The 16,354-nt window shown below is 37.8% G+C and overlaps 1 protein-coding gene across 1 annotated transcript in view; it reads right to left on the bottom strand.

Moving 5' to 3' along the window:
* Positions 1–16,354, bottom strand: part of NSF (N-ethylmaleimide sensitive factor, vesicle fusing ATPase) — a 161,602-nt gene that overhangs the window by 35,300 nt on the left and 109,948 nt on the right. The window contains exons 14-15 of the mRNA XM_064369291.1: positions 10,538–10,694; positions 7,670–7,803 (exon numbers count right to left, since the gene is read on the bottom strand). Of these exons, the coding sequence (XP_064225361.1) occupies positions 7,670–7,803; positions 10,538–10,694 (291 nt within the window). The remainder of the gene's footprint in view (positions 1–7,669; positions 7,804–10,537; positions 10,695–16,354) is intronic.

Raw genomic sequence — 16,354 nt, 5'->3', positions numbered from 1 at the left:
AACCTGTGCTCATAACTATTCCCCAGGATCTATGATTTCTGCCGAGTCTTCTCAGTCCCTTAGTCCCTTTCTCTCTTGGCTTTCTGGCCCAGGCCCCAGGAAAATTCTCACTAAGGAGCTACTCAGAGTTGGCTGGCAAGTACATGAGGTTAGCTGCTACAGTAAAATCCAAGTGAGATGTTTACATACTGAGCTGGGAAGCTTCCCCACAACTTTAGGTAGATAAACCCCAAAAGGAGGAGAGGTACTGGAAAGAGAGATGCACGAAAAGTAAAATCGTAAACAGCCCTAGTCAGACTAGTACGACTCAAGTGCCAAACTTACCGTGAGTTATAGCACATGGCAGGTAACACAGTGCCTGCTTTAGATCCAAAGATGCCCCAACCCAGAAGATGCCAGGAGGGCTGACGCTGGAGGTAAGAAGGCAAAAACTGTATCTTACAGATTCCCTCCAAAAATCAGTCTTAAGAATGTATAGTCAGCCTAATTTCATTAGTAAGTTTCCTGTAGAACAGGTAAAATTATCAACGTATATATAAGGTCTTAGAGTTAGGTGAAGTCTGAAAGAGAAGGTTAATGAAAAAAAAAACCAGGAAGAACTGAAGAAAGAAACAATGTGGGAAAGAGTGGCATCAGTCAGTCTCAGTCTCATGAAATAATGGGTGGTCTATGCTAAAGGAAGAAGAGCAGCTCTGGAAAACACAGAAGCCCATTATGTCCACCTGTGCACATAATGTGATGGTCATGTTAAGCTGCAACCGCTTTTGCATGCAAAGGTGGAGGTATGACACAGGCTGGAGGGGCATGAGAGACAACCCAGAGTGTGGGGAGCCTGGGCTCAAGGCGAGAGTGTGCCACATGCACTGTGAGCACTGAGGGACAGGAGACGCGGGGCTCTGCCACACAGGGATTGGGGCAGGTCTGAATATGGTGTTCAAGGAGACAGCAAGCACTTAAGACCCAGAGCCCACTTCTCGGATCTTCAGACAAGTAGGGAGCCACTTGTGTGTGAAGGAGGGGAAGCAGTTACGGGCCTTGGAGTCTACACAAGTGCAAATGGGAATATGCCAGCATTAGGACCATTAATTCCAGCCTTTCAGGATCACAAGCCACAGCAAGTGTGCTCTCAGGAGATTCAGCCCTCTATCCTCTGTGACCTTCTTAGTGCTCTTAGGTAAGCAAAGCCAAATGCCCTGGTTCTTCTGGGGGCTGAAAGAGTTCATCTCAGTTTTGAAGTGGTTGGTGTGAAGTACCTAGTTAGTAGAAATCTGATGACTGTAGGAATCTGATGGCTTAGAAAATCCCTAATGCAGTAAATCTGTCAGCGATTAGTTAAAAGCATACTCTAATCATATTTGGTAGCATATAAAAATGTAAACGAGCAAATTCAAATGGGTGCTATCAGTAATAATCTCTAGTTTCTAAAAATAACTTGGGAGTAGACCAAGTAAACATTAGCTGTCTTCTAATGAAATTGCCTCAGGAAGTGGACCTAAACTTTTGGCAAAGCTCTAAAGCTTCCTGGAATGACCTTAAAATCCTTTATTTGTTCTCCCTGCTTTTCAGGAAAAAATCTTACATTTTCGCATACCATGAGCCACAGAGAAGGATATTCTTAATAATATAAAAAGTCACAAGGTCTGAAAGTTCTGCACCAGCCTCCTTTGTATGCCAAACAGATACAAGTGCCAAAAGACACAATGTATTGAACAAAACAACAACAAATGCCCACCCCCCAGCCATACAGGGACCTGTAGTCACTTCCGCAGTGCCCACTTCTTTCAGCTAATACATGCACAAACTTCAACAAATCAGCTACATGATATATTAGGATGTTAACCAAAAACATCCAAATTCTGTTGCTTAGTAACTGCTGTCAAAAGATCCAATTTCCAGCTCTGCTCTTTGTATAGACTAAACCATGAAAAGAGGAGGATTAGGCACCATGATTCTGTTCTGTGCAGACTACAATTTGCAGTGGGATTTACAGGAGGATATTCAAAGAAGATTATTTCTTTCTTGCAAAGCTAGTGGAAAGGAAAATTTCTTCCATTAATTTTCAATCCTTTGAAAATAAAACTATATCATGTTATTAATGGGCATAGTTTTATAAATCACTGGTAGTTTTACTTAATTTTGTTCAAACAATTTAGTTCTATCTGATTGTTCTAGTTCATCTCTACTGATTGTGTACTCAGCATCAAGATTAGGTAATTAGTTAAAATCAAATTCTACTGCTTTGTTCTTTTGTTCACTTAATGCCACTAATAGAACTAGTAAAATAGATTTTTTAAAAAAAGTATTGATGCAAAAATGGACAAAGGAATTAAAATTTTAAAACAGAATGAAGTTTGGGAAGCAAACATAAAATAGGAAAGAAGGGGAAGGTCTGTGAATGCTTCAAATATCTTAATGGAACATATGGTATACCCCCTAGAACGTGAGGACAATACCTCATACACACTTCAGCAGTGCTAAGGAGTTTATTCATGGAAAAAGGACTCAGTAATAAGCAAATTAAGAGAAGTACAAGGTGAATTTTAAATTACTTGAGAATAAACTACTTTCATGTATTTTAGCACCATCCACTTGTGAAAAAGAGGCAATAGTATAATTATAATAAAATCTTATGTACTCATTAAAGCAAGCCTATCAGCCCTCTCTACTAACAAACTCTTACCTGTTGGTTTAAGTAATAGAATGACATATAAAGATGCTCCGTGAATTAACTAATTCAGACCACATATCTTTGACAAAAACTAATGTGTTACATATTTCTGAGTTTCACAGACTATTGTCATTGCAAAACATTTTGAAACATCTTTAAATATGAGCACTTGGTCATTGAAATGTAGCTAAAGAAATAATTAAATGCCAACCTTCTCCCTATCAAACTGGCAAAAATTATTTTAATAATATCAAGTACGGGTGAGAATCCCAAGAAACGCATACTCTTGTAGTATGATGAGGCTCCAAGTACAAATTACTACAGCTTTCTGCAGGGGTAGGCTTTATAAAACCGTTAGTATTTTTTACATAAGAGTTTTGATAGCACTATGTATCAAAAATCTTTAAAATACTAATGTTTTTACCTTAGCACTCCCACTTCTGAGAATTTGTCATAAAGAAATCATAAAAATTGTATGTATAATAAGAAGTAAAAATAACCACTACACTTTACTGAGTTCATATCATATCCCAGGCACTGTGTGACACTTTACAGAAATTACCATCTAATTCTCATAATAACCCTATACTGCAGCTATTAACATTATCTTCATTTGACAGATGAGAAAACAGTGGCTTATAGATTAAATGACATATCCAAGGTCATTCGGTCGATCAGTGTGGGGAGCTGAGCGAGCCCAAATTTTTGGTCATGTTATGCTATTCTACAGAAGAAAAATCTAATGAGAAAATGGGGACAGTAATTTCCCTAGTTCTATAGTCCTATAGAGTATTGTTTTTACATACATTTTTAATTATTATGGTTACATAATAGTTATACATATTTATGGAGTATTTTGATACAAGTATAAAACATGTAATGGTCAAATAAGCGTAGTTGTGAAACTCATTAAGCATGTATCATTTCTTTTTGTTAGGAATATTCAATTTCCACTCTTTTGGTTATTTTGAACTATACATATATATATATATATATATATATATATTTTTTTTTTAAATCAAACAGCAGCTTTTACTGAGCTCCACATGGGGCTAGCCTAGCATGGCCACTACAGCAGGCTGCCCTGGAGGGACAGTCTGTATCGTGACAGGAAATGCAGGGGTGCACACGCTGGGGCTGCCCTTTGGCACTCATTGGGGTGGGTCTGGGAGAGCAGACACCAAGGTTCCCTGGAGACCAGAACCGGCCACTGCAGCCATTTGGCTTCTTCGTCAGGACCAGCTGGGTCAGTCTGTGGGGCACTGCTGCTGTCACTGCTTTGAGGGAGAAAGACAGCCAGCCGCAAAATCAGGATGCTGAGCAGGCCACCACCCACCACCAATCCCAAGTAGATCTGGCAATGCTGGGCCAGGGTCTCTGTTGTCTTGCTGAAGGCTGAGCTCACATCCAGGAGTTGGTCTGAATGCTGCTCCAGTTCGGCCAGCTTCCCATCATGCTCCAGGACCTTGTCAAAAGTTTTTAAGCATGATTTTTGTCACTTCATTCGCCTGCTGCTGGCACTGCTCCAACTCTTTCCCTGCCATTGCCACTGCCACCTCACCTGCTCCCCAAACTATACATAATTTTCAAATATAGTTAACTTATTGTGCTGTCAAAAGATCTCATCACTTCTATTTCATAGTATTTGTAACCACTGACCATCCCCTCCTTACTTCCCCATTCCCACTACCCTTCCCAGCCTCTGGTAACCATCATTCTAGCTCTCTCTCTCCATGAGTTCAATTGTTTAGTTCCCATATGTGAATAAGGATACGTGATATTTGACTTTCTGTGCCTGGCTTCTTTCACTTAACATAATGTCTTCCAGCTCCTTCATCCGTGTTGTTGCAAATGACAAAGATTTCATTCTTTTTAAATGGCTGTGTTATATTCCACAGTGTATATATGCCACATTTTCTTTCTTTTTTTTTTTTTTTAAAGACAGAGTTTCACTCTGTCACCAGGCTGGAGTGCAGTGGTGTGATCTCCGCTCACTGCAACCTCCAGCCCCTGGGTTCAAGCAATTCTCCTGCCTCAGCCTCCTGAGTAGCTGGGACTACAGGCATGCACCACCATGCCCAGCTAATTTTTGTATTTTTAGTAGGGACAGGGTTTCACCATGTTGGCCAGGATGGTCTTAATCTCTAGACCTCATGATCCGCCAGCCTCGGCCTCCCAAAGTGCTGGGATGTGTCACCGCACCCGGCCTTATGCCACATTTTCTTTATCCATTCATCCACTGAAGGGCATTCAGGTTGATTCCATTCCACTACTCTGAATACTGCTGCAAGGAACTTGGGAGTACAGATAACTCTTTGATATACAATATTATTTATAATTGTGAAAAAAACCTGGAAACAACCTAATTGTCCAAGAAAAAGGGACTGTTCAGATATTATACAGCTATTAAATTAAAATAATATTCAGATTAACTTTAGTTACATTGAAAAAAGTTAGTAGTATTTTAAGTGAAAAAAGCAAGTTTACACCAGTATGTTCAATGTAATCCCCAATATATAAAGGAGGGGTGTATGTGTTCATGTGGGCATGTGTGTCTGAGTAGAAAAGATAATTGAAGGACAAGTATAAATATGAATTTATTTTTATTTTCTTCTTTGTTCTTTCCTATATTTTCTAAATTATTTCTGTAATTAGAAAAAGCTATCTTATGTTTTGCACTTACAAGAAAAGAAAAGTTTTCTACAGAATTATAAAACTTTTAAATTATTTGTGCTCTGAAAGAAAATGAAAACATCTTCCCATCCTCACGCAAAAATGGAGGGGCAAGAACGTTGGTGGGAGATAGACTAGAACTTACACTAAAGAATGCATTTATATTTCATTTTCAAAAACAACCTGGAAGACTGAGCCCTCAGGCTTTTGTCAACCTATCATTAGGTAACAATGTGAAAACTATTTGCAAGGGAAGATTTTATAATATTTCTAATATATATCTAAGACACCTATACTTCATTCTTTTCTCATTTCTGAACTTTAATTACAAAGAATAATATTTTTCCCCCAAGTAAAACCAAAAATTCTATTACAAAGTTATTATACTGCTGAAGCAGAAAAAATTTTTGTAACTTTAATAGTGCTTGGATGATCCAGACAGTGAATCATGAATTAAAACAATTTTGAATAAGCTTGTATGGACACTTATTTTTATACTCCCTAGCCTTCTACTCATCTAAAGCTCTACCTTAAAAGGCTTCAACAATTTAAAGATTAAATCATAAGTTATTAAGTCATTAATTTAACCATTTAAGCCTCTAAAATCAGCACATATTACCTTCCCCCCTCAAGTCAATTTGCAAGAGATTAAAATAATAAAAATGATAATATCTCACACTTACAAAGCAGCTTTGATCTGCAGAAGCCTAAAGTACTTTTTAAAAACTTTATAGAAAAACTAGGACCATCCACCCCACATCTCAGAGTACATCTGAGGTAGAAGCTGGCAGCTGGTGGAAAGCAATCGAGTAATTTGCCATCTGCAAAGACGACTACTACTTTTGAAAAAGCACGGGAATAGATGATTTAGGAAAATGCAAATAGAATTAGCTATTCAATAAATAAATGGGACATTCAACAGTCACAGATTTCAAGGGCTGTTATTTAAATTTTTACCAGAAGAAGTGGGTTAAGAGTTCCCATCAGAGGGAAAACAAAAAACAAAAACAGCCCTACCTACTCTAGGAAAATTACTGGTCCCAGTTACTCTGTTCAGATTTTCCTGGGAAGGATAGATATCAGTTTCACCTCAGAGACAGAATAAATTATGATATTATAAGTTCTTTTTGTGTCTGGCAATATTTCCCTTTGACACTCAAGTTCAAAGATTTTTATGTATTTCTCTGGACTCCTCAATGTGTGCGGCTGGAATCCTGCTACAAGTTCTGCTTTCTCCTTCCATCTGAAATACCCTATGCAATTTTCTGCCACCCGCACAAACAAGAGACTAGCTTCTCAAGCTTACATTATTTTGGGAGTCATCTCCCTTTTAAATCTATTTCTCCTCTTCATTCTCTTTCCTAAAGAAACACTGAAGAATTCTACACTACGTCTTTATAGAGCAAATGCCTAAGAGCAACGTAAAAGAACACTCTGAGCCGTCTTTACTAGGTAGTACTTCAATTATCAAGATTCTTTCACCTCATTCTGATTTTTCCACAGCCCTTGGACTTACAGTCAGTTCATATCTATAAATGATCAAGCATGAAAAAAAGGATTTAAATGAAAGAAATACTTCAGCTGGATACAAAAAATAATTTCTTGACTGTCTGGCAGTATGCAAAATAAGAGTAACAATGGAAACATGATCTAACAAGTAAGATGGAATGGCCATTAAGAGTCTTCATCATTGATTTTTGTTATTGTTGCATAGCACCTGCTTGAATGCAAGAGAGACGGACCAGATGGTCTTAAGGTCCTTTCAGCTCTAGGATCCTATTCTAACTTCACTGATGGTATAAAGTGGCCATACTAACTAAGAAGGTGATGAGTAGCACTTGGAGAAAGGAAGATGGATGAGAACCGCATTAAGTTACCAAGCAGACTCTGATTATTACCTAATAAAAAACTATCCTTTTGTAGGGATTCTTGGGACTATCTTTCCATTGATACATCTCTGTCTTTCTCAACTTAATTGACCCCAACAGTTCAACTTTGTACGATAATGAAAGAACTTTAAAAAATCCTAAATGAATTTGTTCCACTCTATTCAAACATTCTTAACTAGGACTCTTTTAATCAAATTGATACAAGCATAGGAAATGAAAATCATAATTTAGAAGGCAAAGGTACTCAATAAAAATACATTACAAAGTTAAAAAATCTAAAACAGTCACTGCTTCCCCCCAAATTGTGCTGATAATTTGGTTCTACTTGAGAAGAACACAGTTGCCATGGATTTATATGTATACATGTACAAAGGCATATATATGTGCACACACATATTTAAGAGAGAGGAAAATTAAAATGAAAGTAAAATCCTGATACCTTCTTCATGGCCTGACATTTGGCTGTTTCAGAAAAGCCAATCATTTTATCAGGAGAACAGATCTTGATGAACGGGAAGTTGGACTCCTCTGCAATTTTTGCAGCTAAAGCAGTCTTCCCACTGTGAGGAGGGCCTGCATAAAGATATGAGCAAATCAGGGGAAAAAAGCCAACCTAAGCAAAGGGAAATAAAACAAGTTTAAACTTTTATTCAGAACATACTAAGGTCTTGACTAGTTGCTCATTAACATTTCCTGACACAATTTCACAGCAGACATGTTTTCTCTTATTTATTAGCAACTAAATTTAATGAACTGATTAGCATTTCTCAAAAGTATGGTGAAATACATGCCTCCTGACATTCTCACATAGCCTTAATCTTTCAAACTTCTGGCAAAATATAGAGAGTGTAAGGGTTTTGCTTCTGAAGAGAATGCATTCAAGTGCATATTAGTACTTATGTTATTAGTTCTATCAAATTATTTGCCTAACAAAAAAATACAATTTTTCTACGAGCTGATATTGGGGGAAGGGGAAAATTGCCTTATTACAAGCAAATGTGACATAAAAAGCTAGAATTTGAAAGACTCAGGCCTTCTCATAAAGGCAAGCAAGTCTATGAACTTACCTACATTTAGATATCCCTGCTTTTCCTTCCAAGTTTTGGAAGCTGTGTCCCTTGTTCAACCATAAACCAATCAAATCTTCCTTCCCATCTTCTCAGGAACCTGACATTACTGATTGTTTCTCTCTCCCATATGTTCGACCTCTTCCTCTTCCCTGAGGCCTTTCCAAAAGTGTTTTAGCATGTTCTGGTCTATCTGACCGTTTAACAAGTAAACAACAACAACAACAAACTCTTCCTAGACATCACACTCCTCAACACTATACCTTCTTTTCCCTTCAAAATGGAACCTGCCTATATAATTATCTATACTGGCTGCTTTTGTTCTTCCCCTCCCACACATCCTCACTAAATCTTATGGCTCCCACCTCCATTACACTGAACAGACTCCCATCAAGGTCACAAATGATCTCCATGTCATCAAACCTAACAACACTTTGGTATCTTTTTCAGCCTCTTGGGAGCATTTCATACAATTCATAACTCCCCTCTTTCTTCAAATATGTTTCTTTTCTTGGCTTCTGTAATACATCTCTCTTTTTCCCCTCTTTCCTCTCTGTTACTATTGCTCAGTCTCTTTTCGTCATTTTTTCTGCATTAGTCCTTAAGTGCTAATATGCCTCAAAGACAAGTTCTAGGGCTCCTCTTCATCTCAATCCACACCCTCACTGTAAGTGATTTCATCCACTCCCATGGCTTCAACCACAGTCTATATACTGACAACTCATAAGTCTACTCAGCCAGACCCCTTTTCTGGGTGCCAGACCCACATATCCAACAGGCTACTCATAATTTCCGATTTACTTCTTCTATATGAACCTTGAATTTAACATGTTTAAAACTGAACTTATAATCTTTCTTCTAGAAATCTGCTTCTCCATTAGAGTTCCCAATCTTAGTAAACAGCACTATTTACCACGCTGTGTATGCCAGAACCCAGGGAGTCATGTTTGATACCTCCGCCTACATCCAATCTAACAAATATTTCTAAGCTTCAGCTTCCCCACCTATAAAATAGAGACAACAGCAGCATCTATCCTTGGAGGACTGAAATGGGGTTTAAATGAGATAATATGTGCACAGTGCTAGTACAGTGACTGACAAATAGCAAGGGCTCAAAGAATGTTAGCTTAATTATGATGGACAATTAATAATAATTAGGTCATTTTTATTCTATCTCCTAAATATTTCTAATTAGTCTACTTATCTCCATCTGTACTACTCCACATACTTCAAACCACAATCGACTCATTAAAACTAATCCAGCTGCTTCTAACCATTATCTCTCCTGTATCTTTTTGCCCCTCCAATCCATTCTCCATCATAAAGTGGTCATGATGATGTGGCTTCACTGCTTAAAATCCTACAAATGGCTTCCTACTGCCCCTAAAATATTCTAAATCTTTAACATGGCCTTCAAGATTTTATATGAACTGGCTTCTGTCTGCTTCTACAGTCTCAGGTCAGGACAATCTCCCTTTGTTTCAAGCTCCTTCCTGCTCAGGACTTTTTCACATGCTCTGCCTCAAACATCATCCCCAGTGACTTTGCCTGGCCAGAGTCTCCTCACTGGTCAAGTCTTGGCTTAATGTGCTTCTCTCAGGAAGCTCTCACCCCCCAGACTTTTAGAGGTAGTTAGGTTCCCTTGTCATGGGGCCTCACTGAACTTTTCTGCTGTTGAACACATTATAACTGTAAATTAATTATTTCTGAATGGAATGTCCTTCCCCTTTTGTCCATCTGTTCAATAAAATCCTAACTGGTCTTTCAAGGCCTAGACTAAATATCATCTCTAGTTTTTCCTGACCACTCCTATGCAAAATGACTTGCATTCACACACACCTTTACATGCATACACTGGAGTCAGGAATTTCTTTATGCTGCCTTTGTTCATGAGTAGACAATGAACACTTGAATGTCTTTGTATCCCCAGCAACTAGTTCAATCACTAAAATACAAGTACTCAGTATTTGAACTGAGTCTATGTGGTATCATTCAGAGTATCAAGTGCCACAGAAATATAGATATAATCCTACAAGAAAACTAGTGATATCATTCCTAACATTCTACCCCAAGGAAATTTTAATTTGTACACAATATTAATACATAGACTAGATTACTATTTTCAGATCAAGAACAAGATTAAAAACAGAACTCGCTTTTCTAGAATGTGCTAAAGGGCTTTTTAAAAATGCTGCTTTTTTTCCTTTAACTGTTAATGCCATCTCATCATTCTTTCTTACCTTCCAAAAGCACGCTAACCAATGGTGTGCGGTCACTGTTCTTTGTCTGCTGCACCAGCAGCTCCCCATCATCTAGAACTCGAGTAACTGGGTCACCCCATTTGATGATACCGTTCATAATGTAACTTGCATAATCCTCTTGATTTGTGCCAAATGCCTATTAAGAAAAAGGATAGCTTAAAGCATTTTGGGCATTAGTGCTAAAAACTAAAATATTTCAAAATATAAAAGATGAGTTATAATTCCTACATGCTAAAGGTATTGCTCACCATCCAATATTAATATAAAAATCCTGGAAAGCAAAAAAACTTGTATAATTTCTCATTTAATTTTTTCCAATAGAAAAAAAAAATCCTGCTTTGAGAGACTTAATGGAATTAAAACAATAGATTCTAGGATCAGATTCTACCAGAGCTCAAACCCTCATAATTCCTGAGGGACAGAATATGTACCAATGTGCTTATTTTTATCAATAGTATGCAGTTTGAGGCTATTTTGTAAAGAAGAAAGAAAAAAAGAGATTATAGACTTAGAAACAGCACAATAGACAAATACACTACCTTAACACTGCCTGCAGGTGCTATGGCTTAACATGAGAATACGAAATGATAATGAGAAGATCATGTGCACATCAACTTTGTGGTAGGGGACACAGTTAAATGGCATCAAGGTAAGTTTATATGTGTAAATGTAAGATTTAGGATGAAACAGAAATGAGCAGCTATAATGCAAAGAAAATAAAAGCAATTACTACAGATAATAATTCTATTTTTGTTCATACATATTGGAGATTAAATTGCACTCTTCTTGATTTTCAGCTTTTAATCTCAAAGGTTATACCTCCCATCAAAACAGCTGCCAAAAGTAGTCAATAACTTTAGCATTTACAATTGAATTGGATTTTCATGAGGTTACAGGAGAACAGGAAAACATAACCTACCATAAGTAAAGATCATGTGCATGTAAAGATCATGTACCTTGAGAATTTCAACTTTTTAAAGATCAATCACATCTCTCAAAAAGTCAATCTGTGATTAACTGATGTATGGAATAGCTTTAATAGTTCTTTAGAACATGCACCTCACACAAAGTTGTTTTTGTAATACTGTCTCCGAAACAGTATCCAGTGATCTCATATCTCTATTACTTTGCCACAAAATAATTTTTCAGACCACTTCTTACGTGGTGCACTTGCATATACTGGTCCTTTGATTCCTGAATACAGAGAAAAGTCCTCATTCTTTGGCCTGGGTATGGCAAATTCAGTAGCCCTGTCAAAAGTAATGAAGAGTCTAATCTATCCTGGTTGAATAGCTGTTCTAAGAAATTTTTATGGCTGGGTGCAGTTGCTCATGCTTATAATCCCAGCTCTTTGGGAGACTGAGGCCAGTGGATCACTTGAGGTCAGGAAATCGGACCAACCTGGCCAATATGGTGAAACCCCGTCTATACTAAAAATATAAAAATTAGCTGGGTGTGGTGGTGCATGCCTGTAATCCCAGCTACTTGGGAGGCTGAGCTAGGAGAATTGCTTGAACCCGGGAGGCGGAGGTTGCAGTGAACCAAGATAGCACCACTGCACTCCAGCCTGGGTGACAGAGTGAGACTCCATCTCAAAAAAAAAAAAAAAAAATTATAGGCTGGTTTTTGTCTTTAACACATTCCAGGTATATACTCCATGCCTCACAGCAGAAGCTTTAAGATGCCTGAACCATAAACAGCAATTCTCCCAAGATATATAATGTGTACATCTTCCTTACATATCCTGTAATTTCATTTTTTTTGTTTTATCCTTCAGACCCTTGGAATAAATAAAACTAAGTTTTTAGTTGTCACTTCTTCATAGCCAAATTACTTGTCTTTAAAAAATCTTGGAGTTACTTTTGAAAGTAATTATTTTATATTTAAAAGTCACAATAGAATAAAAAGGGCTAAACAAATTGGCTTTTGTCTTTAAAGGAGATACTTGGAACAAATAATTATTGTTAAGAATATATGACAAATGATGGGCAAGCACGGTGGCTCATGCCTGTAATCCTAGCACTTTGGGAGGCTGAGGTGGGCGGATTGCTTGAGGTCAGCAGTTTGAAACCAGCCTGGCCAACATGGTGAAACTCTGTCTCTACTAAAAATACAAAAAAATTAGCCATATGTGATGGTGGGCACCTGCAATCCCAGCTACTGGGGAGGCTGAGGCAGGAGAATCACTTGAACCTGGGAGGCAGAGGTTGCAGTGAGCCGAGATCACACCACTGCACTCCAGCCTGGGTGACAGAGCCAGACTGTCTCAAAAAAAAAAAAAAAAAAAAAAAAAAAAAAAGGGAATACATAACAAATGGTTGATAAGCACATGAAAAGATGCTTATCACCACTAATCATTAGGAAAATACAAACCAAAACGATGATATTTCGCTTCATACTCATTAGGATGACTACTATCAAAAAAACAGAAAATAGTTAAGTATTGGTGAGCATGTGGAAAAATAAGAACCTTTGTGCACCATTGGTGGGAATGTAAAATGGTGCAGCTACTGTGGAAAACGGTGTGGTGGTTCCTCAAAAAATTAAAAATAGAATTACTATACGATCCAACAGTTCCGTTTCTGAGTACATACCCAAAAGAACTGAAAACTGGGTCTTGAAGAGGTATCTGTATAGCCATGTTCATGACAGCATTACTCACAATAGCTAAAATGTGGAAGAAGACTGATTGCCATTGACAGAGGAATGGATAACAACATGTAGTATGTACATATAATGAATTTTTTTTTTTTTTGAGAGAGGGTCTCGCTATGTTGCCCAGGCTGGAGTGCAGTGGCATGATCTCAGCTCACTGCAACCTCCGACTCTCGGGTTCAAGTGATTCTCATGTCTCAGCCTCCTGAGTAGCTGGCATTACAGGTGTGCAACGCCACTTCTCACTAATTTTTGTATTTTTTAGTAGAGATGGGGTTTCACCATGTTGGCCAGGCTGGTCTTGAACTCCTGACTTCAGGTGACCCATCTACCTCAATCTCCTGAAGTGCTGGGATTACAGGTGAGAGCCATCATGCCTGAACCATATAATAGAATATTATCCAGCCTTAAAAAGGAAAAAAATTCTGACATATGCTGCAAGATAGATGAACCTTGAGGACATTACGCTACGTTAACTAAGACAGTTACAAAAAGACAAATACTATATGATTCCACTTATATGAGGTACTTAAGAGTATTCTCATTCATAAAGATGGACAGTAGAATGGTGGGTGTCAGGTGTTGCAGGGGAGGGAAAAAAGAGGAGTTATTGTTTAATGGGTATAGAGTTTCAGTTTAAGAAAAGAGTTTTGGAGATGGATGGTGGTGATGATTACACAACATTATGAATGTACTTAATACCACTGAACTACGCATTTAAAAATGATTACAATGGTAAACTTTATATATATTTTAACACAATACAAAATTGAGAAAAGAAGTACATAAAGAATTTGTATCAATCTAATAAGCAGTACAACAGAAAAATAGGCAAAAGACATGAACAGTATTTCACAGAAGACATGCCTGTGGTCAATGAACATATGAAGAGATGCTTAAATTCTTAAGTAATCAGTAAAACACAAATCAAGACTGAAATGAGATCTCATTTTATACCCAACTGAATGACAAAAATTAATTCTGAGGCCGGGTGCAGTGGCTCACACCTATAATCCCAGCATTTTGGAATGCCAAAGCAGGTGGATCAACTGAGGTCAGGAGTTCGAGACCAACCTGGCCAACATGGCAAAACCCTGTTTCTATCAAAAATACAATTAGATGAGCATAGTGGCGGGCACCTGTAATCCCAGCTACTTGGGAGACTGAGGCAGGAGAACTGCTTGAACCTGGGAGATGGAAGTTACAGTGCGCCGAGATCGAGCCACTGCACTCCAGTCTGGGCGACAGAGTGAGACTCCGTCTCAAAAAAAAAAGAAAAAAAATTAAATCTGATAATACCAAGTGTTGGAGAGGATATCTTTCACAATATTAGGGGCAGTGTTAATTAGTTCAACCACTGGGAAATGTTTTTTAAAGTTGGACATTCATATATCCAACAACCCAGTAATTTTATTAAATTAGTATAAATGTCTTAGTATAAATATCTAAGAGAAATTCATTCAAGAATGCTTATGACAAATCTTTTTTTAAATAACAAAAAACTGATAACATTCACAATTGACAGAAAAATAGATAAACTGTGGTAGTCACACAATGGAATGCTATTCAGCATGAAAATGAATGATGTCTAGCTACAAGAAATCATATAGATCAGCAGTCTCCAACCTTTTTGGCAGCAGGGACCAGTTTCATGGAAGACACTTTTTCCGTGGGGGGAGGGGGTAGTTTTGGGATGATTAAAGCGCATTACATTTTATTTGTTTGTTTTGTTTTTTTTGAGACAGAGTCTCACTCTGTCACCCAGGCTAGGATGCAGTGGTGCAATCTCAGGTCACTGCAACTTCCACCTCCCGGGTTCAAGTGAGCCTCCTGCCTCAGCCTCCTGAGTAGCTGGGATTACAGGTGCCTGCCACAACACCCAGCAAATTTTTGTATTTTTAGTAGAGACTGGGTTTCTCCATGTTGGTCAGGCTGGTCTAGAACTCCTGACCTTATGATCCGCCTTCCAAAGTGTTGGGATTACAGGCATGAGCTGCCACGCCCAGCCCAAGTGCATTACATTTATTGTGTACTTTATTTCTATTATTATTACATTGTAATATATAATGAAATAATTAATACAACTCACGATAATGTAGAATCAGTGGGAGCCCTGAGCTTGTTTTCCTGCAACTAGATGGTCTCATATGGGAGTGATGAGAGACAGCGACAGATCATCAGGCATTAGATTCTCATAAGGAGCATGCAATCTAGATTCCTTGCATGTATAGTTCACAATAGGGTTCATGCTCCTGTGAGAATCGAATGTCACCTGATCTGACAGGAGGTGGAGCTCAGGTGGTAATGCGAGCAATGGGGAGTGGCTGTAAATACAGATGAAGCTCACTCGCTTGCTGCTCACCTCCGGCTGTGTGGCCCAGTTCCTAACAGGCCACGGACTAGTACTGGTATGTGGCTGGGGGTTGGGAATCCCTGATATAGATGGCTCTTGGTAATAAAATATTTAATAAATAGCAAGTCCCAGAAAACTATATATACTATATTTTATTTTGCATACCATGAAAATACAGAATAAGTGTGTCATAAAGATTAAGATTAATCTAATTCTGTGCACCCGAGGTCCATTTAAGAAAGAAACAAACACACACTTCTTTAAGAACTGGAACTTCCTAAAATTTGTTTTTGTATTAACACAGGACTCTAAACAATGGTTACTCAAATGTTAATTGTTGTTTTATAGGAAAATGGGTTAATAACCTTAAACTGTATTCTAAAGATCCAGCTATGACTATGTTGAATGTGTTTTAAGAAAATACTTTTTTTTAAAAAAAATAAAGGGTAAGTCTCAGAAACTTAAACTAAATAAACTAAATGTACTGAGCAAGAAAAAGGGATGCCTTGGAGGAGGCTGAGGAAAGGAAGAGAAAGAGAGACACAGAGAGGAGGAGGATATGAGAGTTAATTTGAAATATCCTAATAACTGACATATGGAAGATGGACTAAATTTAGGTTTCTGTAGCTTGGGATTGTGTAAGAACCAATAAGAAAATTAGTTTTAGTTCAATATAAAGTAAAACAATAATTGGAAAGTCTCAAAATTGAATGGGCTGCCTTACAAGATGGTGAGCTTCCTATCATGAAAATATTTAGGTAAGTACTATCACCAGCCATTAGGATTAT

The sequence above is a fragment of the Aotus nancymaae genome, unplaced genomic scaffold, assembly GCF_030222135.1.
Source record: "Aotus nancymaae isolate 86718 unplaced genomic scaffold, 86718_ANA_hifiasm-v0.15.2.pri h1tg000089l, whole genome shotgun sequence".
In the NCBI taxonomy this organism is placed as follows: Eukaryota; Metazoa; Chordata; class Mammalia; order Primates; family Aotidae; genus Aotus; species Aotus nancymaae.
This window is presented reverse-complemented; position numbering and strand designations above follow the sequence as displayed.